Source organism: Rana temporaria, chromosome 3 (genome assembly GCF_905171775.1).
Source record: "Rana temporaria chromosome 3, aRanTem1.1, whole genome shotgun sequence".
In the NCBI taxonomy this organism is placed as follows: domain Eukaryota; kingdom Metazoa; phylum Chordata; class Amphibia; order Anura; family Ranidae; genus Rana; species Rana temporaria.
In genome coordinates this window covers 381,682,170-381,704,153 of record NC_053491.1, presented here as the reverse complement: position 1 = coordinate 381,704,153, position 21,984 = coordinate 381,682,170, and the positions used below count along the sequence as shown (strand labels likewise).

Below are 21,984 nucleotides of genomic sequence, written 5' to 3'. Positions count from 1 at the left end.
ACACATCTCTTAAGGTCTTCTTCACACACACAATAGATCAATTAACCTTTAGAATAGAGAGATGGCTGGTGGTGGAACATTAGCATTTCAACAGTCTGTTATGCAGAGGAATGAGTCACTCTGGCCCACATGAAATCACCTGTAATATGTCCCATCTCATGTAATACATGAATTATGATTTATTAGCAACCCTCTCCTGTGTAACAGATGTCAAGTAGAAACAATTTAGCATCCCAAGGTCCATGACATTACTCCCCCTGGGAAACAGTCCAACAACCGCAGTGGGACCCAAACGGGTCAACTCGAGGATGTTGGAAAAGTAGTCTAAGGCTGAGTACTCACGAGCAGACATGTCCGATGAAACCGGTCCGCGGACCGTTTTCATCGGACATGTCTGACCGGGGACTGCCCGGGGACTTCTGTTCGATGGCTGTACACACCATCGAACAGAGGTCCGCGCGTAAACAATACGCGGGGCGTGTCCGCGGTGTCGATGACGCGGTGTCGCCGTGACAATGACGCGGCGACGTGGGCGGCCTGCCTTTAAAATGCTTCCACGCATGCGTCGAAGTCATTCGACGCATGCGAGGGATGGCGGGCGGCAGGACATGTACTGTAGGTCTGTACAGACGACCGTACATGTCCGGGCGGACAGGTTTCCAGCGGACTGTTTTAAAGCAAGTCCAGAAAACAGTTGTCCGCTGGAAACCTGTCCGATCCGGCCGAAAAAGGTCCGCTCGGGCCTGCACACGGCCAAACATGTCTGCTGAAACTGGTCCGCGGACCAGTTTCAGCAGACATGTTTGGTCGTGAGTACGGGGCCTTAAGGTTCCAGGACTGTCTGCTGGGATGACCCTTCTGCCTTCCTGTTTTGAGGCCCTGGCCCATGATCGGACAGCAAGAGGATCGCATTCAGTCCTCTCCAAAAGCCCCTGTCCTGGCTAGGCCTGTCACACATCTCCCCCTTTGGCAGGAGACTAACACTGGGAGAGACCCCAATTCCGGTACCCACCCAGTACCCCAGATACCTTTTCCCAAACAGAGCATTACTCACCCCGCCATCCTCTGCCTCTCTCAGAGAACACGCCTGCCGCTGGGGAGAGGCCTGGACTGGCCCTTCTCCCTGGAGTCCTTTCAGCCGCTGGAGAGAAGACAGGGTGGCTGGGCTCAGTCCATCATGCTGCTGGGTATCTGGGCCAACTGGCCACCATTCCTGGGGTATACCAGTGGAGACTGAAGCCCTATCCACTGGTGCTAGGTGAAAATCCCCTGGTGCTTGCAAAGCAAAGCCGACATCCTCCTGTCTCAGTGCTGCACCATTTTCTGCTGATTCATCAGCCAGGATTTCACCGTTGTCAGCTGATATTTCCTCATAGTCCCAGGCAAAGGGAGCCCCACCCTGCTGCTAAGCTGAGTCTAGCAGCTGTTTGTAGGCGATTTCCAGCTCCCATTCCTGAACGGCCAGGAATTCCAAATCTTCCTGTACCCAGTGCACTTCCGAGACATTCAGTCTTCGCTCTCTGTGCTCCATTATTTCCTCCAAACGCCACTCCCGATCGCTCCCAAAGTCGGGATCACTGGACATCCTCCAATACAACAATCCCAGGCCATCATAGCCAAAGCCTTCCGTGGGGCTGTCATCCGTTGACCACGGGCACTCTTGGACTACATACCACCGGAGGGCTCTGTAGCTCTCGTCCAACCGCATCTCTGCCCGGATCAGCCTGCTTAACTCTGCTGTCCACTCCTGCTTTGGTTGTTCCCCCAATAACAGCATTCGTACTTCATACTGTGACCAGTACCTTACATGGATGCAGGGGAGAGCTTTTCCCAGGTGTCGCTGCTCACGAGCTAACGCTTCTTTCCAGAGTTCGCAGCGGATGGAATCAGACCATCCAAGCAGGACCTCCTCTGATACTGGTCCTCTGCACTGTATCTGCTTCTCTCGCAACCTCCTTCTGAATTCCTCTTCCATGGTTACTGGTATCTGTACCTCTCCACTTTTTTCCTTTGGTGCCGCTTCTTTAGGCGTTGTCACCGATTGCCGTATTTCTGCAATTCTCAGCTCATGTTGCCGCTCTCGTTCTCTCTGTTGCCGCTCTCGTTCTCTCTGTTCCTGCAGCCGGACGTCTCTAATGGTATTCTGTATGACGGTCTCTGATGGGTTAGTACCATATAATGCCAACCGTTGTTGAACTCGTTGCTGGAACAAGTCTTCAACTGACCGGCGTCCCGCATCACCATCCCTCTGATCCATCTCGGCTAGCTCACTGATGAGGGTGGTCTTGTTCTTTGTTCCACCGGTCCCTCCACGGTTCTCAAGCAAGTCTTTTAGCATAGTTCTCCTGCAGGCTGCATAGCTGGTCATTCATGGTGGTGGTTTGGAGTTGTCTCAGTAACTGGAGAGCAAATCCCACCGCTGCCAACCAATGTGACGAGATCCTTTGCTCGCCCGGTTCTGCTCTCCCGACACTCCTCTGCTACTATTGAGTCAGCTTGCAGATTGCAACGTCTGATGGTCCAGTCATCCAAGGTTCCGGGATCCGAACTACAGCTATGTGCCCATTAAGAGCAAACACCAGGCAGGCTGTATGTAAGGCTGTATGAGTGCCAGAGCGTCTCCTCGGCCAATCCCTAATATGCTCAGAGCGGGGTGGAGGAAAGAGAACGTAGACGAAGACACGTGATCCCGTGTCGTAACGCGTAGGGATTAGATAGGACGTACACCTGGAGTGACGTAAGCCGGTGCTGAAGACGCCGCTCGTGTTTTTTACTTGTTGCATGTTTTAATTTGATTTGATGTAAGCACAGGTTTTTCTATTAAAATACCCCCCTGAGTCTTACAGTAATACACTATTGGAGCCCCTGTGTTCTCTTTTCTCCCCCCCCCCGCTCTGAGCATATTAGGGATTGGCCGAGGAGACGCTCTGGCACTCATTATTAAGAGGGAAGACTCTTATGGTAATTTACAGATGATCCCTATTCAGGATCTATTGGGTGCCTTTTATTGTGAGCTTTGAGGTAAGAGTTCTGTGAGCCTGGTGAGGGAGTGGACCATACATCTGTCAATCATCCGCCTAGTGGAAGTTCAGCTACATTGCGATTCTCATCTGGCAGCTTGGCACATCACTATTGGGACACTTTTACACTCATTTACCTATTCCATTCTTATCACCCTTATGATTTTGTATATTTCATTTCATTGATTTCACTCATTTGGAGCTCCGTTCTCCTGACACATTATTGGGACTTTTTTTCACTTTCACTTTTATCATTATTTATATATATATATTTATAGTGATTCATTATTTTCTCTTGTCACGTCAGTGTGTTGGTTCGCGCAGAACCCCTTTATATTTATGTTGCCTGAAAATCAGCTTCAAACCATAGAAAGTCGTAATTTTCCATTTAGTTACAGATGATCGCCCTTGTGCAGCTGGGAGATGTAGTGCACCAGTGGAGTTTTTTCAACCCCCGTACAAAGCTCATATTTTCTAGCCAATGAGGCATGCGACCTATCCACTGACAACATAGATGATTCACAAGAACTTTATAAATAATCAGACACTGACTGCGAGGACTGGCAGACGAGCTGCTAACATGATAGGAGCTTTAGGGAAAACCCATCAAATCTGCAGCATTTTCCATTTCCTCTAGCTGCTTGGCTAGACTCCTGAGAGGCACTTCTGAGCGTCAATCTTTCGGATATCATTTTCAAAAGCGTTCATCTGCGGAGAGGTTTTTATTCCGACGTCTGCAAGCTCAGCACTTTCATCTTGCCCGCCAGTGTTCTAATTAAGAAAAATTAGCCTTTCTAAGATGCCGAGCATCACAGTATACTGCAGCGTGCGCAGAATAATTGCCTATTTGTTTACGCCGTGCTCTATTTAAACAATGATGACTTTCATCTAAGTCAAGCAACAATAGAAACAAATAGTTTTAAATTTTTGGTAGAGAGGGCGTAAAAGGTTTAGAGAAGACATTGGGAGCCTGAGACAAAGCGCATCGAGGATTGGTACAAACCTTCACTGACTTGATAGACCACCTTACTCTCTAGTGGGTCTGTACACGCAGGTTCTTCCTCCAGTCCCGTCAGCCTGTATATGGGCTCAGGGACAAGCGGCTCCCACTCTATAGAAACACAAATGTCACATATCATTAGAGGATAACCTTATCTTTGATACTTTTTAAATTAAAGCTCAAAATCCAGACAAGATAATTTCACTACAAGATTTGTGTATGGTCCTTCTATTTGTAAAGCTTTGTAGTAATATGGATGCTGGATGTGGATGTCTACCAACAGTTAGATTTTTTCTTAGTTCCCCCAGATAATACAGCTTCTGACCTTGGACTCTCTGTGGAGATCAATGCTGCAGTTTTGATAGACCCTTGATGTCCAACCTGTGGTCTATGGGCCATATTAGGCTTCAAAAAGGCTGGGCTTGGGGCGCAGAGCACTGCACACTGCGTCCACCCAGTTGTGTGACAATAGCGAATGATTATTTGCTATTGTCACACGGATTCTCCTCACAGGCCAGTGACCCGTCACCCGATTGGCGAAAAGGACAGGCAATCCTATTGGCTGCCAAGGAGGAGGAGGAGGGAGCAGACGCACGAACCACCGCGAGAAAACGCACGAGAAGCTGTGGAAGCGCTGCCCGCTTGATGGGGTAAGTGCGGGGCCAGGCCCACTGACCCCACGGGGGGGGGGGATTAGTTGCGGTTGACCCGACCGACCGGTGGCTTGTTTGCTGCCTCCCCAAATAAAAAAAAACACCAGCCACCACTGGTGCCATCTATTCCCAAATTGGAACTTTCCCTCCTCCCCCTCACCTGATAAAGCCACCAATACTGTATTGTAGATAGTTCAATAAAGACATTTAAAAATAACCTCTTGCCTCCTGTTTTTTTGTGTTGCCACATGCTAATGCTTGCTCCTTCGCATATTCCACACTCCCTTTTTCAAATAAAGACGTCATTAGAGGCCGCCACCTTCTTCTGCATTTTTGCCACCAGCCCATTGATGATGTCAGCACCAGTTATCGTGAATGAGCAATATGAGATCTGGTGGCGTTCCAGTAGTTTCTGTCTATTAATAGTCAGCAGCTACAAAAAAGTGTAGCTGCTGACTTTTAATAAACAAACACTCACCTGTCCCACGATCCAGCGATGCGGCCGCCTGAAGCTTCTCTCCCCCGCCTTTCGCCTGAATCACTAGTGTGGGCAACCGGCTGTGACAGCTTGCGGCTTCACAGCCGGGTGCGCACTACAAAATTAGGTATACAAATAATATTGCACTGAAATAACTTTGCTGGGAACTGGGATTAAGTGTTCTCAGCACAACAATGTGTCCTATGTAAAGGTTTTAACATAAGAGCAGATACCATCCTGTCTGCTATTGTTATTAACCAGAAAATTTCCCTCTGTGCCCCTTTTTAATTAAAGGCTACTACCATACATTACTTTTTTTCTTTATAGGATTTCCCCACCCACGCTAACTGCATTGTCACCAGGACTGAAAGTGAATGAAAATCCAAAATTTTACAGTTCTCAACCCGATGGACTTGTTTCATCTGAAATTTCGATCGTGTGTGGGCCCCATCTGACTTTTTTCCATCGGAGTAAAAAAATAGAACATGTTTTAAATTCTTCCGGAGGAAAAAAATCCGATAGAAAATTCCGATCGTCTGTGTGGAATTCCGTCGGAGAAAAATCAACGCATGCTTAGAATCAAGTCTAAGCATGCTCGGAAGCATTGAACTTCATTTTTCTCGGCTCGTCGTAGTGTTTTACCTCACCGCGTGGACAGTGTGTATGCAAGACAGCTTGAACGGAATTCTGATGAAAAAATCCATCGGATTTTAGACCATCGGATACTCCGATCGTGTGTACGCTGCGTTAGTTCCTTAGTTTGATACGGTCACTGGACTTTCTATATGGGGATTCTAATTTATAGGTAACCTAGTTTAGAGGTACCCTGTTTGTTACGTAGTTAGTCTGGTTGAAAAATGACACAAGTCATTCCAGTTCAACCAATGGAACGGTAAAAACATTATACAATCCTACAGTATATACACAATTGTTTATTCACAGTTGATCCAGAGGAAGGCAAGAAAAAAAATGCATTATCTGATTTGCTCCAGCAGGGGGAAAAAAAATCCTCCCTGATTCTCCATGAGGCCATCAGATATTCCCTGGATCAACTTTACCTATAAATGTCAGTACCCAGTTATATTATTTACATTTAGGAAAGTTTCCAGGCCTTTATTAAAACAATCTACTGAGCTGGCCAGAACCAGCTCTTGAGGGAGTCTATTCCACATTTTCACATCTCTTAGGCCTCGTACACACGACCGTTTTACTCGACAGAATCCATCAAGAAACTTTTTTGCCGGGGAAAACGGTTGTGTGTATGTTTTTCATCGAGAAAATTGTCGAGGAACTGGATGAGAAAAAAAGAGAACAAGTTCTCTTTTTCCTCATCGGGAGTCTCAATTTCCTCGTTGTGTCTCAATTTTGTTCCTCGTGTTCCTCGTCGGGCTGGTTTTTGACGAGAAACACGTTTGTGTGTATGCTTAGAAACCCGCGCATGCTCAGAATAAAGTATGTGACGGGAGCGCACCTTCGGTAAAAGTAGCGTTCGTAATGGAGATAGCACATTCGTCACGCTGTAACAGACTGAAAAGCGCGAATCGTCTCCTACCAATCTTTTACTTAACACGAGGTCCAGTCTGAGTGAAAACAATTAAAAGTCAGCAGCTACAAATACTGTAGCTGCTGACTTTTAATAATAGGGCACGTACCTGTCCAGGGAGCCCACAATGTCGGCACCTGAAGCCGATCTTTAGATCGACTCCTGGGTGCTGCCGCGGCCATCCCTGGTAAGGGAACCCAGCAGTGAAGCCTTTCAGCTTCACATCTGGTTCCCTATTGCGCATTCGCAAAGCACTCTGTGCTTTCTAATTGGCCTGGCGGTGGTAGAATAAGGAGGGGGGTGAACTTCTGGGAGATTGGACTGCGGCCCCGTCTCTGAAAATGGGGAAGGGGGCCTGTCAAAAACAGGTTCCTGCTCCCCCCTCCCCGAAAGGTGCCAAATGTAGCACCGGAAGGGGGGAGGAAGCGTATAAGCATAAGTTCTACTTTTGGTTGGAACTCCACTTGAATCACCTCTTCTCAAGAGAGAATAAATTCAGTTCAGTTTAGTTAATCTTCCCTGGTTTGTGTTGAGCGATTGCTCACCGGAGCCATTGTATAACAGCTAAAACATGAATTTCCATCACTATGGAGAGATTTGTTTGCCACTTTCTATGGGAACTATAGACCTATGCACTGCTATAATTACAGCTGCTCACACCTTATGTTTTATGAGTGGTGTAAATAAAGGTTCTTATTAAAAGGTGAAGTACTATGGAGTGTTTTCTTTTTTCTTAAAGCTGTAATTTGGAGGAAAGAAGTACAACTGGCATAATCCGCTGGGCATAGAAGATTCCATTTAAGGGGACATGTGCTGTTTTTGACCTCAGCTTTCATGCGGGTCATATACTGTATACCAGGTGAGAGAAGTGTGGGTGGAACATTGAAGGTGTGTGGGTGGAATAGTGGACATGTTTGCACATACATAAAAGCACAATGAGTGTTACAAATGAAGAGCTAGAAAGACTGATGCATGGACTTGATATGCATGATATAGATTTTTGCTAATTTTTTTTATATTTTATTTTTGTTTATTAAGCACCTTAGCGTGAGTTTTTAAATAGTTTATAAATTTTCTAATGATAGCCCCATCTTCACATCTATGCATGCTGCCTCCAGTGCAGCAATCATAAAGTAATCAACACAAGGTAAAAGGATCCAGCAGGGGTTGATCTGTATCATACATTTCTGAATACAGCCAAGGACTGCACAGGCACTAAAATGTATATGACTGTGTTATCTCTGTTTTCTTGAATGTGAGGCTATCATCTCTAGATCTATTGCTAGGTCAAGTCTAAAGTCTGTCTTGTGACTACTTACCAATATGCTCAATCTTCTCCTTTAGAACCTGGCATTCGTACGGCCATCGTGGGAGCTGATAGAAGCTGGCTAAGGATACGCCATACAGATCTCGCGGAGATTTCAATCGTGCTACCCTCTTACCAGAATGGTAGTCAAACACAACCTGGGTAGTGCGTGGAGGGCAGGGGTGAAAAAACGAGCCTGCTGAATAAAGAAAAAAAATATACTTTACAATGATATGTCAAGGGCATTTAATCATTTGTTTGATAAAAAAAAAAAAAAGTATGTGGAAAGTTGTTTGGGGTGGAGGTGGGGTGCTGCCTACTTCCAACCCTTAACAACCCCTACAAATCCATCTACCCTTGTGAAGTGACAGGCAGGTGCACAGCTTTGATTGGTTGTGCTCCACCCTAGCTTAATGCAGGAGCATGAAGATTGTAGCTGGGCCCCCTGGACATTCACCAGGGCCTAGGCTCCTGTCCAGGTTGCCTTGTGGATGATTTGATTCTGAGAAACCCACCAACAGAATCTGATGTCAACGCCACAAAATGCACACTTATGCCGAGTACACACGATTGGACAGTCCGACAACAAAACCGTGGATTTTTTTCCAACGAAATGTTGACTCAAACTTGTGTAGCATACACACGGTCACACAACTGTTGTCGGAAATTCCGAATGTCAAGAACGCAGTGACGTACAACACTACGACGAGCCGAGAAAAATAAAGTTCAGTAGCCGCGGCTCTTATGCTTGATTCAGAGCATGCGTGGATTTTTGTGCTTCGGAATTGCATACACACAATCGGAATTTCCGACAAGAACTTTTGTTGTCGGAAAAATTGAGAACCAGCTCTCAAACATTTGTTGTCGGAAATTCCGACAGCAAATACCTGATGGAGCCTACACACGGTCGGAATATCCGACCAAAAGCTCACATCGAACATTTGTTGTCGGAAATTCCGATCGTGTGTACGCGGCATTAGGATGTTGGCAAAAACATCAAGAATAGGAAAGTTAAAGTGGATGTAAACCTACTCTTATCTTTTCTAAACTACTGCCATAGTGCTGATCTATAAGGATATATATGCCTCCTGCATGTATCCTTACCTGTCAAATGTCTCCCCCTGTCTGTTATAACAACTTAAAAACTGCAAATTCTGTAGGTGGATCTGTTGTCTGGAGCTCTGTGGGTGGAGTCGTGATGTCAGTAGACTCCCCGCCCACCTTTACACTCCTTGTCAACATGCATTTTTTTTCTTATGTATTCCTTACACTAAATTCTGCTATGATCACTAACATCCAGTCAAAATCCAGAAAAGTAACCACATGACTTCAGAAAAAGAGTGGGGGTGGGAATAAAAAAATATGTCTGTCTCCAGGCTAGTGCATGAGATATGTAAATAACCTGTCACTCACAGCAAGGGGGCAGAACAGACCAAGGTTTTTCTCTGCAAGTCCGTTTTATCTCACTGAACAATAAAAGAGAATTGCTCAGAGCTGAATTAACTCTGTGTGGCAAGACTGGGCACAGATGATAGGAAATATTTTACTCTACATTGTGACAGCAAAAAAAAAAAAAATGTGGGTTTACATCCACTTTAAGAACAGGGCAAGTACAAAATTGGGCAGACTTTATTATATTCAGGAAAGTGTTACTGACAGTCAGCAACATGATACAAGAGTGCCCGCATGCCCCATGCTAGGCCACAGTCTGGGATGACTATGCAATAATTTGTCCCTCTATGTGCCAACACTGATGCCGCGTACACACGATCTTTTTTCAGCATAAAAAAAAAAAAAATTGTTTTTCAGCATGTCGAAAAAACAATGTTTTCCCAACTTCATCATTAAAACGATGTTGCCTACACACCATCGTTTAAAAAAAAATATCTAGCAAAGCGCGGTGACGTACAACATGTACGACGGCACTATACAGGGGAAGTTCCATTCGCCTTTGGGCTGCTTTAGCTGATTCCGTGTTAGTAAAAGACGATTCGCGCTTTTTTGTCTGTTACAGCGTGATGAATGTGCTTACTCTATTATGAACGGTAGTTTTACCAGAACGAGCGCTCCCATCTCATAACTTGCTTCTGAGCATGTGCGGGTTTATTACGTTGTTTTAGCCCACACACGATCATTTTTTACAACCCTGAAAAATGACATTGTTTAAAACCAAGTAAAAAAATGCAGCATGTTCGAATTTTTTTTTATTTGTCGTTTTTCAGAACCTGAAAAATGATGTGAAGCCCACACACGATCATTTTAAATTACATTTTTGAAAAACAACGTTTTTTTTCATGCCGAAAAATGATCGTGTGTACGCGACATAAGGTATCTCAGGGCAGCAACACAATTGAGGTGTCCAGATTCCTAATAGTGTGCAGACAAAATGGGGCAGCAGTCATTTACCAACCCCAATGTTTACCACTGTACTTTTCTTTGTCCTGTACCATGGTATTTTATTGCTTTAGGTATTGTGGCACCTCTCTGCCTTTAGCAGCATGCTGACATTAGCACGTCATGTTAAAAGCTAACTGATGTCTGTGTTGCCTGTAATTTGTCTAGAGGTGCTCAGACAACACCAGTGTGTATGTACCCTTATTGTGAAAATTACAATGTAGTGTGCCATGCAACGCAAAGGGAATATTAACTACCTTGATTTTACGGGGGAAAAAATGGCATTGTTGCAAAAAACATCCTTACTTTACCAATTGCCCTTTTCTACAAGAGCCTTTGCGAAAGTCCTTGAATGCTTGATGCAGTAAAATGAATATGCCGGTAATAGATCTTAACAGCACTGTGCATTGCATTTCCATTCATCGACTCGATAGGAGCTCATTGTATTGACCCTGTGCTCTCCTGTACCTCTGCTGGCTCTGTGCCGACTCTGTGCCGGCTCTCCTGACCATCAATATGATGCCTTCCCGGTACTGCAAAAAACTCTTAGCTATTTTGTCACGGAGCAATTTACATGAGACCCTTTTCCATCTTGAAACGGCAAAGCATTACTTTGCGTCCCATCCAATTCTAAAGAGTCTGGGCGCTGGAGCCATTAACATGTCACTTTGTGATATTTCAAAGCGCCTATTTAGTGGCAGTAACAGGAAAAACGGCAGAAGTCGCTGAGGTACGGAATAAATTTGTCTTCTGACACTGGGGAAAACCAGCAGAGCACGGTCACAAGGTATGCTGTGTCAGGAGCCGCTGTTATCGTGAATTACAGGGACTGTCTGAGTTCTTTTTTTTTTTTTTTTTGCACAGTGTTTGTAATTAAAGGGGATTAATTATTTACAAAGACAGAAATTGACTCACAATATAATTTAGAGGACTGTTATAGTAAGAGTGATCAAGCCAGATGCGTGTTTTCATTCACCCAAAAGCCTCATACACACGATCGGATTTTCCAATGGGAATTGTGTGATGGCAGGCTGTTGTCGGAAAATCCGACCATTTATATGCTCCATCGGACATATTTTGTCGGATTTTCCACCAATAAATGTTGGATAGCATGCTTTAAAATTTTCTGACAACAAATGTGTGTTGTCGAACAAAAATCCAGAGTACAAACACGCATGCTCAGAAGCAATGACAACCAGAACACAACATTAGCAGAAGTTTCCCAAAGGGTGGCGCTAAAGAGCTGGAAAAAACACCTTCGGACACATATACACACATACATACTCTCACTGGCCACTTTATTAGGTACACCTGTTCAATTGTTTGGTAAAACAAATTCCTAATCAGCCAATAACATGGCAGAAACTCAATGGCCCAGATTCAGGTACCACTTGCGCATTATTTGCAGAGGCACAGGGCAACGATTTTGCCCTACGCCCCCGCAAATAATTTGCGCTGCCCTCGATTCACGGAGCAGTAGCTCCGTAAAATGTAAATGATCCCGCCGGGGGCGGGAATCATTTAAATTAGGCGCGCTCCCGCGCCGAGCGTACAGCGCATGGTCCGTCGGGAAACTTTCCCGACGTGCATTGCGGCAAATGACTTCTGATCTGGGATTTTCACACGCAACCATCTCCAGGGTTACAGAGAATAGTCTGAAAAAGAGAAAATATCCAGTGAGCGGCAGTTGTATGGAGAAAAATGCCTTGTTGATGTCAGAGAAGAATGGGCAGACTGGTTCCAAACCGTTGGCAAAGTGCCGCTGCAGCAGTGCTTTGCGGGTGGTTTTAACCCTTTTCTGGCAGCTAGCGCGGGTTAAAAGCGCTAGCGGCCGAATACCGCCGCAAACATGACGGTAAAGCTCCACTAAAAATAGCAGCGCTTTACCGCCGCCCACGGCCCAGTGTGAAAGAAGCCTTAACCACTTAAGGACCCCTTCACGCCGATATACGTCGGCAGAATGGCATGGCTGGGCACATCAACGTATATGTACGTTGTCCTTTAAGCCCAGCCATAGGGTCGCGGGCACACTCCCGCGACCCGGTCCGAAGCTCCATGACTGGGACCGCGGGACCCGATCGCCGGTGGAGTCCCGCGATCAGTCCCCGGAGCTGAAGAACAGGGAGAGCCATGTGTAAACACGGCTTCCCCGTTCTTCACTGTGGCGGCAGCATCGATCGTGTCTTCCCTTTTATAGGGGGACACAATCGATGACGTCACACCTACAGCCACACCCCCCTACAGTTGTAAACACACTTCAGGTCACACATAACCCCATCAGCGCCCCCTGTGGTTAACTCCCAAACTGCAATTGTCATTTTCACAATAAACAATGCATTTTAAATGCATTTTTTGCTGTGAAAATGACAATGGTCCCAAAAATGTGTCAAAATTGTCCGAAGTGTCCGCCATAATGTCGCAGTCACGAAAAAAATTGCTGATCGTCGCCATTGGTAGTAAAATTTTATTTTTTTTATAAAAATGCAATAAAACTATCCCCTATTTTGTAAACACTATGGGCCAAATTCTCAAAAGAGATACGCAGGCGGAACTGCTGTTCAGCCTGCGTATCTCTGTGCCTAACTTTAGAAACGATCCTCAAAAGGATTTTTCCAAAGTTAGGCAGAAGATCTGACATCTGTAAGACACTTACACTGTCGGATCTTAGGATGCAGTACCGCATCCGCCGCTGGGGGCATTTCGAGTCGAAATGCCGGCTAGCGTATGCAAATGAGTACTTAAGCAGATCCACAAAGCTTTTAAGCTTTGTGTTTTCTGCGTAAGTTACGATTTGCACGCGTTAAATTAGGGCTGATTTTACAATGTGTAAAGTTAGTACACCATGTAAAACCAGACCTTTTTTTCGATCGCCGCGATTTTTTTTTAAATTTGAATTTTTTTTTCCGGCGCGTATTTTTTTTTCACCCGTCACAACTTTATTGTCCCGTCGCAATCCACAAAGCCCGGCGTAAATTACGTTCGCGCGCTGCACGTCGGGAAAAATGACGTCACACGCATGCGCAGTACGTCCGGCGCGGGAGCGCGCCTCATTTGAATAGGAATCGCCCCCTCGAGGAGACGACCGCCTTGCGACGGAGGCACTTAGGTTACACGGCGTGTAATTTCTAGGTAAGTGCTTTGTGGATCGGGCACTTAGGTAGAAATTTAACGCCTGTGTAACTTAACTGCTGAAAGTTAAGTTAGGCAGCGTTTTTGAGAATTTGGCCCTATAAATTTTGCGCAAACCAACCGATAAATGCTTATTGCGATTTTTTTTACCAAAAATAGGTAGAAGAATACGTATCGGCCTAAACTAAGCAAAAAAAAAATGTTTTTATATATTTTTGGGGGTTATTTATTATAGCAAAAAGTAAAAAATATTGAATTTTTTTCAAAATTGTCGCTCTATTTTTGTTTATAGCGCAAAAAATAAAATCGGCAGAGGTGATCAAATACCACCAAAAAAAAGCTCTATTTGTGGGGAAAAAACGACGCCAATTTTGTTTGGAAGCCACGTCGCACGACCGCGCAATTGTCAGTTAAAGCGACGCAGTGCCGAATCGCAAAAAGGGGCAAGGTCCTTTAGCTGCATTTTGGTCCGGGTCTTAACTGGTTAAGATGCCCATCTAATTGTTGTTTTTTTTTTAAATTATCAACACTCCCCGCTGAAATCACCAACTGTGGAAGGTAGTTTCACATCCTTATTGCTCTAACAGTAAAGAACCTACTTACATGGTTTAAGGCAGTGCCCTGGGGCACCCCGCTCACAACTCCAGACCATTCCAAATATATGCTATTTATCACTACCCCCTGGACACGCTCCTGTAACCATTTTTTTTTACCTAGGTATATACACTGTCATGAATGCCTGACCTTAATTTGTAAATTAAGCTTTTATGGGGTACTGTATCAAATGCCTTGGCAAAATCCAGATACACCACATGGAAAGACCTTCCTCTATCCAGATTACATTTCACTTCCGTATAGAATGTCAGTAGGTTGGTTTGGCATGAAGAAATCCTTCAAAAATCCATGCTGGTTATTACTAATGATACCATTTTCATCAACAAATTCTTGAATATAGTCCCTTATCACCCCTTTAATAGTTTACATACTAATGATGTTAGGCTCACTGGCCTGTAGTTTCCAGGTATATAGCTCAGCCCAGCCCTTTTTTAAATATTCATACAACATTAGCTTTTTGCCAATCAGCTGGTACCAGTCTTGTGAACAAGTTGTCCTTAATGATTAGGAATAATAGTCTAGAAATAATCTGACCTTGTTCTTTGAGGACTCTCGGGTCGGAGCCATCTGGTCCTGGTGATTTATTCACATTTTTTCAAGTCTTTTTTAAAGACTTGAAAAGACTGGCTTCTGTTAGTCACAAGGGAAATTTTCGTCTTGTTTATTATACCCCTCCCTTTCCTTAGTGAAAACCGAGGAGAAGAATGTATTTAACACAGTTACCATCTCCTTGTCACTCGTAACCAGCTCTCATCCTTTCTAAACTACTGCCATAGTGGTTTTCTTTAAGGATATACATGCCTCCTGCATGAATCCTTACCTGTCAAATGTCTCACTTCTGTCTGTTACGAGACTCGAAAAACATTAGATTCTCTGGGTGGGTCTGTTGTCCGGAGCTCGGTGGGTAAAGTCGTGATATCCCCGCCCACCTCTACACTCCCCTTGTCAACATGCAGTTTCTCCTGTGTATTTCTTACACTGAACTTCTACTATGATCACGAACATCCAGTCAAAACCCAGAAAAGTCACCACCAAAATAAATAAAAATAAATAAGAAAACATAAAAAAAAAATTTAAAGCGCCCTGTCCCGACGAGCTCGCGCGCAGAAGCGAACGCATACTTGAGTAGCGCCCGCATATGAAAACGGTGTTCAAACCACACAAGTGAGGCATCACCACGATTGTTAGAGCGAGAGCAATAATTCTAGCCCCAGAATTTTTTAAACGTTGCCTATGGAAATTTTTATGGGTAAAAGTTTGACGCCATTCCACGAGCGGGCGCAATTTTGAAGCGTGACATGTTGGGTATCATTTTACTCGGCGTAACATTATCACATTCACAATATAAAAACAAAATGGACTAACTTTATTTTTTAATTAAAAAAAGTCAATTTTTTTCCCAAAAATGTGCGCTTGTAAGATCGCTTCGCAAATACGGTGTGACAAAAAGTATTGCAATGACTGCCATTTTATTCCCTAGGGTGTTAGAAAAAAAATATATAATGTTTGGGGGTTTTAAGTAATTTTCGAGCAAAAAAAAACTGTTTTAATCTGAAAAACAGGCAAGGTCCTTAAGTGTTTAAGGGACATGCTCTGACCCTGCCTTATTACTATTAATATATTTGAAAATGTATTTGGGATTATTTTTCACCACCCTCCACTATTTGACTCTTGTGTCTATTTCCACTGCCCCGATTGTGTTCTTATGCCCTGTACACACGATAGGATTTTCTGTCAAAAAAAGTTGGATGTGAGCGTTTGTTCGGATCTTCCGACCGTGTGTATGCTCCATCCAACATTTTCTGTAGAATTTCCGCCAGCAAAAGATTGAGAGCAGGTTCTCTATTTTTCCTACAGAAAAGGTTCTTGTCGGAAATTCTGCTTGTCTGTATGCAATTCCGACGTGCAAAAAAACATGCATTTTCAGAATCAAGCAGAAGAGCCGAACTGCCTATTGAACTTCATTAATCTCGGCTCCTCGTACGTCTTGTACGTCACCGCGTTCTTGACGGTCGCAATTTCAGACAAGATTTGTGTGACCGTGTGTATGCAACACAAGTTTGAGCCAGCATTCCGTCAGAAAAAATCCAAGGTAATCTTGTCAAAATTTCCGATCGTGTCTACGGGGCATTACACTTCCTTTTGCATTCTTTGTCGAGTTTGAATGCTGACAGTGACCCCTTGGCCTTATTGTTTTTTTTTTTTTAAAGGACATTTCTTTCTCTTCAATATGCCTTTTTACCCTTGAATTTAGCCACCTGGTTTTACCTTTAGTTCTTTCATACTTGCCTATTTGGGCTTTTTGTTTCTACAATATCTTTCCATTTAGTGTCTTGAAGCATGGAGCACAGTAAAGAACAGTTGACTCTCTTAAAATTCAATGTTCTTGTCCTACCCTGGTGTCTCCTTTTCTTACAATTTACAGTGAACTTAATTACCTTGTGATCACTATTTCCCAGATTATTCCTTACTTCCACATCTGCAATAAGCTCTGTGTTATGTTTGTAATTAGGAGGTCAAGCAGGGCCTTAATTCTAGTTGCGGCATCCATTAATTGACACAAGAAATTGACCTGCAAGACATTTAAGAAATGATGAGCCTTACATGACTGAGCAGTTCCGTCTGCCCAGTCAATATCCGGATAATTGAAGTCCTCCATGATAATAACATCTCTCTGCCTCGTCGCCATTTCTAACTGTGAGAGAAGATCAGTCTCCTCTTCATCCTTCAGGTTAGGGGACATATAGCATACACCCATTATTAATTCCTCATTTGTTTTTTTGCTTTGAAGCTCCAGCCACAAGGATTCTACCACCTCCTTTGCCCCATTAGCAATGTCATTCCTTGTGTTCACCAGCAAATCACTCTTAAAGGAACACTAAAGGTTCGTTTTTTATTAGATCAATTGATTGCTGTAAGCTAGAGCATTTAAATATCACTTACCTCGTTTTTCCTTTTGACCTCCAAAATACAGTAATCCAGGTTTGAAAATGCCATTTCCTGTTTCTCCTCTTCTTGCTTTCCACCAGCATCTGAGCCGTTTTGCATGGTGGAAAGCAGAATGTGCTCACCCCCTCCCTATGACTACAGCCCTGCGTGAAGATGCTCTCTTATCCCTCATAGGCATGGAGGCTAAGCCTAATGGGAACTGTAGTTCCCATTAGGCCGTGATGTAGCAAGAATGAATGCACACCGCAAACCAGGAAGTCAGTGAGAATAACGATTCAGGAGTGATGGAGGTGAATAAAGGTGTTTAATACTCCCACAAAGTCAATATACTGTATGTGTCAAACTACACAAAAATGTAATTTAAAAATAGTCCATGCATTACAGTTTGTAAAGGAATCTGCACTACTCTATGCTCTATGCAAAGGTGATTCACTCCAGACCAGGGATGTGGCTTCAAATTTGTGGGCCCCAATGCAAATGTTGACCTGGGACCCCCCACTACTAACTGCCTTTTCCACCAATATAATCCCACCACGCGTCAAGATAGTCCAAGTGGATAAAGAGTTATTTCAGATCTTTATTTACTTATTGAGAGGGTAATTCAAAAGATTTTGGAGAAAAAGTGCACATTCTGACATATTGTGCCAATTCTTTTTAACCACTTGGGATCCGCCTGCCGTCAATTGACGGCTACAGTGCGGATCCCAATTTCCAAACTGCCGTCAATTGACGGCCGCCCCTTTGGGCGTTCCCCGCGCGCGCTCCAGAGCGCGCTGCGGGGAAAATCTGTGTTGGCCGTGTCCCTCGATCACAGCCAATTACAGATCGCCGCGAACGGCCAATCAGAGTGGCCGTTCGCGAGGCGATCTGTGCGGCCAATGAGAGAGGATCTCATATGTAAACATATGAGATCATCTCTCATTGCCGTTTTACACAGAGACAGCGGTGCTGTCTCTGGAGAGGAGACCGATCTGTGTCTCTTGTACATAGGGACACAGATCGGTCACCCCCCCAGTCACCCCCCCCTCCACCTACAGTTAGAACACTAAGCAGGGATACATTTAACCCCTTCCTCACCCCCTAATGTTAACCCCTTCAATGCCAGTCACATTTATACTGTAATTAGTGCATATTTATAGCACTGATCGCAGTATAAATGTGAATGGCGCCAAAAATGTGTCCGATGTGTCCGCCATAACGTCGCAGTCCCATTAAAAATCGCAGATCGCCGCCATTTCTAGTAAAAAAAAATAATTAAAAAAAAATAATTCTGTCCCCTATTTTGTAAGCGCTATAACTTTTGCGCAAACCAGTCGCTTATTGCGATTTTTTTTTTTTTTTTACCAAAAATATGTAGAAGAATACGTATCGGCCTAAACTGAGAAAAAAAAATGTTTTTTTTTTTTTAAATTGGGATATTTATTATAGCAAGAAGTAAAAAATATTGTATTTTTTTCAAAATTGTCTCGCTTCTTTGTTTATAGCGCAAAAAATAAAAACCGCACAGGCGATCAAATACCACCAAAAGAAAGCTCTACTTGTGGGGAAAAAAGGACGTCAATTTTGTTTGGGAGCCACGTCGCACGACCGCGCAATTGTTAGTTAAAGCGATGCAGTGCCGAAAGCTGAAATTTCACCTGGGCAGGAGGGGGGTATATGTGCCCAGTAAGCAAGTGGTTAATAATCAGGAGCAGGGGTAGGCAACCTTTCAGAGGTGGAGATCTCTATCACATTGTTCAGATAGATCAAAGATCACCAGGGTTTGGCGCCCTTTTTTTTTGTTTAAAGACATTAACTAGCAAGGCCTTACTAAATAGTAAGGAAAACTTAAAAAATATAATAAAATAAACGTCACTTTAAAAAAATAAAGTTAGCCTACTGTCAGGAGTCAGCACAAGAGATGGCCAGATATACAGTATGAAGTTACACACAGACACTGGGACCAGACCAATACTATATTGTCAAAAGTATTGGGACACCTGCCTTTACACGCACATGAGCTTTAATGGCATCCCAGTCTTAAGCCTCATACACACGACCGGTTTTCCCGTCAGAAAAACTGCCATGAGAGCTTTTGGCCGGGAAAACCGGCCGTGCGTATGCTCCATCGCAGTTTTCCCGAAAGAAAAACTGCCGGGAAAAAAAAGGGGAACCAGCTCTCTTTTTTCCCACCGGGATTCCCGGCGGTTTTTAACCCGGCAGTTTTCCTATGGGAAACACTGCGATGGAGCATACACACGGCCGGGATTCCCGACCAAAGCTCTCATGGCAGTTTTCCTGTTGGAAAACCCGCTCCGCTGATCCCCACTGAGCAGCCAGATGACAGGTCCGTCTCCGCTCACTGAGCAGAGCAGACGTGGACCCAGTCCTCTATGTGGAGATTGGGTGAAAATGGATTGCCTGTCCGTTTTTATCCGATCATATCTGATCCGATCAGCCAGACCGATGGAAAATATGACTACTATTCATGTGGATTTTGCGGACAGGATCGGATCATATAGCAGCGGGTGTCAATTGACATGCTAATGCTGACATCCGCCTCTTCATAGCAGTGAATAGTGGGTCCGATCAGATCCGCCTGAAAAACTGACAGAAGGACCTGATTGGACAGCCCGTTTGGATGTGTTTGCACTCAGCTTGTCTGTGCTTATCCTGATCTTCAGTGAAAAACAAACTGTACTCACAGTCCAAAAAAATTAAAAAGCAGGGCATGACATGAAATTTTTAAATAAAATAAAAAAAAAAACAGAAACGAATGATCCATAAAAGTCTTCCATCTACTGCCAAAAGCAAGTACAGGCAAAGGGATGTCATCAATTCTGGATCTCACTGTGCACCAACCGCAGCATCATGGTCACAGATCTTGGGAGATGATCCGCTTACACAGATAATAGAAACACAAACACAGAAGCAGGGAGGTGTCAGTGATAAAGAAAAGCTTTAACAAAGTTAAAAGCAATATCCACTTACAATGTGGTCTGGGGTGTGCTGATGTCACCAGACCACAGTGTAAGTAGATATTGCTTTTGTCTTTATTATCCTGATCTTCAGCCAGTTATCTTTACTTTTACGCTTCTGTGTTTTGTCTAAGGCCTGATTTATATAGGTGGCTAAGGAGAAGGGCAGTCAAATTGGCAGTCGCCTCCAAATTGGTAGCATCACCACGGAAGCGTTGCAGTGACAATTATACCACCGGTCACATTTGGCAGGCCATACCACTATCAAAAGCAACCTATTCAAGTCCTTGAGAATTCAAAATGGAAACACCACGCCTCAACAGAAAGCCAGTTGCTTGTCTCACGGTTGCGGTATGGTGTTTCCATTCAAAAGCCCCCTTCATCGGAAAAAAATAATAAAACTTACCGACAATCGGAAGGGGTCAGTATTGCCTTGTGAGTGCCTGCCAGCGACTGCTCTGCCACCCTCCGTTGTGGATAGTTTTTCACAGGGGTGGTAGAGACTGCTGCTCATCAGCCCTATCTTGTCTACACCAGTGTTTCTCAACTCCAGTCTTCAAGGCACCCCAACAGGTCATGTTTTCAGGCTTTCCATTATTTTGCATAGGTGATTTGATCAGTTTCAGTACCTTAGTAATCACCACATCTGTTTCATCCGAGGGAAATCCTGAAAACATGACCCTGTTGGGGCACCTCGAGGACTGGAGTTAAGAAACACTGGTCTACACCAACCATCAGCTTGCTTTCTCTGGCGCTGCCTGTTAATTGCACAAAGTGTCCAAGGACTAAAGGCCTTGGACACTGTGGGGAAGATCCACGTACCTGCGCGTAATCTTCGGCCGGGCGCAGCGTATCTAAGATACACTACTTATTTTTTTTTTCCGAATCCACAAAGAATTTGCGCCGTAAGTTACGGTGGCGTAGTGTATCTTTGGCGGCGTAAGGGCGTGGAATTCAAATGGATGTAATGGGGGCGTGTTTTATGTTAATACGTCGTGACCCGACGTAAACGACATTTTTTTTTAACTGCGCATGCACCGTCCGTGGGGGTATCCCAGTGCGCATGCTCGAAATTAACCCGGAAAAAGCCAATGCTTCCGACGGTGACGTCATTCTACGCAAATCCCTATTCGCGAACGACTTACGCAAACGACGTAAAAATTTCAAAATTGGACGCGGGAATGACGGCCATACTTAACATTGAGTACGCCTCATAACTATACGCCGGAAAAAGCCGTACGAAAATGACGTAAAAAAATGGGCCGGCCAGACGTACGTTCGTGGATCGCCGTAAATAGCTAATTTACATACTCGACGCGGACGGAAATCGAGGGAAACGCCACCTAGCGGCCGCCGAAATATTGCATCTAAGATCCGACGCCTGTCGGATCGATCCCAGATGCCGTCGTATCTTGTTTTGTAGATACAAAACAAAGATACGACGCAGGAATTTTAAAATTACGCCGGTGTAATCCTTTTGTGCCCCTGTGTCTGCAATTAACAGGCAGAAATTTTGAAGTTAAATTTTGTCCACTGAACGATCTGCCAATTTCCTATTGTTAGTATGCTGCTTTTCACAGCCAATCGCGAATTTTCGTCAGACTAAAACTGGTGTGCAGGCTCCATAATTTTTGTCTGAGGTGACCACAACGTCCGATTTTCTTTTCATTAGTATGGTTTTCTGCCCCCAAAAAATTTGAAGAGCAAGACTAAGCATGCTCAGAAATGAAAGGACACATACAAAACTATTCAACACATTACGTCACTTCTGACGTTGAATTCTGTCGTCCAAAAATTTTCTGATGGCGAGTACCCTCTTCACTTTCGATTTGTGACTAGCATCTAACAAAAAACTGAGGAAAATTCGTCCAATAATCTGACAGTGTGTCACCATTGGGCCTTCAGAAAAAAAAAACTTAAGACCCACCTCTTCTGAAGGA

The 21,984-nt window shown here is 44.2% G+C and overlaps 1 protein-coding gene across 2 annotated transcripts in view; it reads right to left on the bottom strand.

Moving 5' to 3' along the window:
* Positions 1 to 21,984, bottom strand: part of AGBL3 (AGBL carboxypeptidase 3) — a 229,155-nt gene that overhangs the window by 122,335 nt on the left and 84,836 nt on the right. Inside the window, exons 4-5 of one of the 2 annotated variants that reach the window (XM_040345660.1) lie at positions 8,014 to 8,199; positions 4,024 to 4,131 (exon numbers count right to left, since the gene is read on the bottom strand). In XM_040345660.1, the coding sequence (XP_040201594.1) occupies positions 4,024 to 4,131; positions 8,014 to 8,199 (294 nt within the window). The remainder of the gene's footprint in view (positions 1 to 4,023; positions 4,132 to 8,013; positions 8,200 to 21,984) is intronic. The other variant, XM_040345661.1, reaches the window with a different exon arrangement.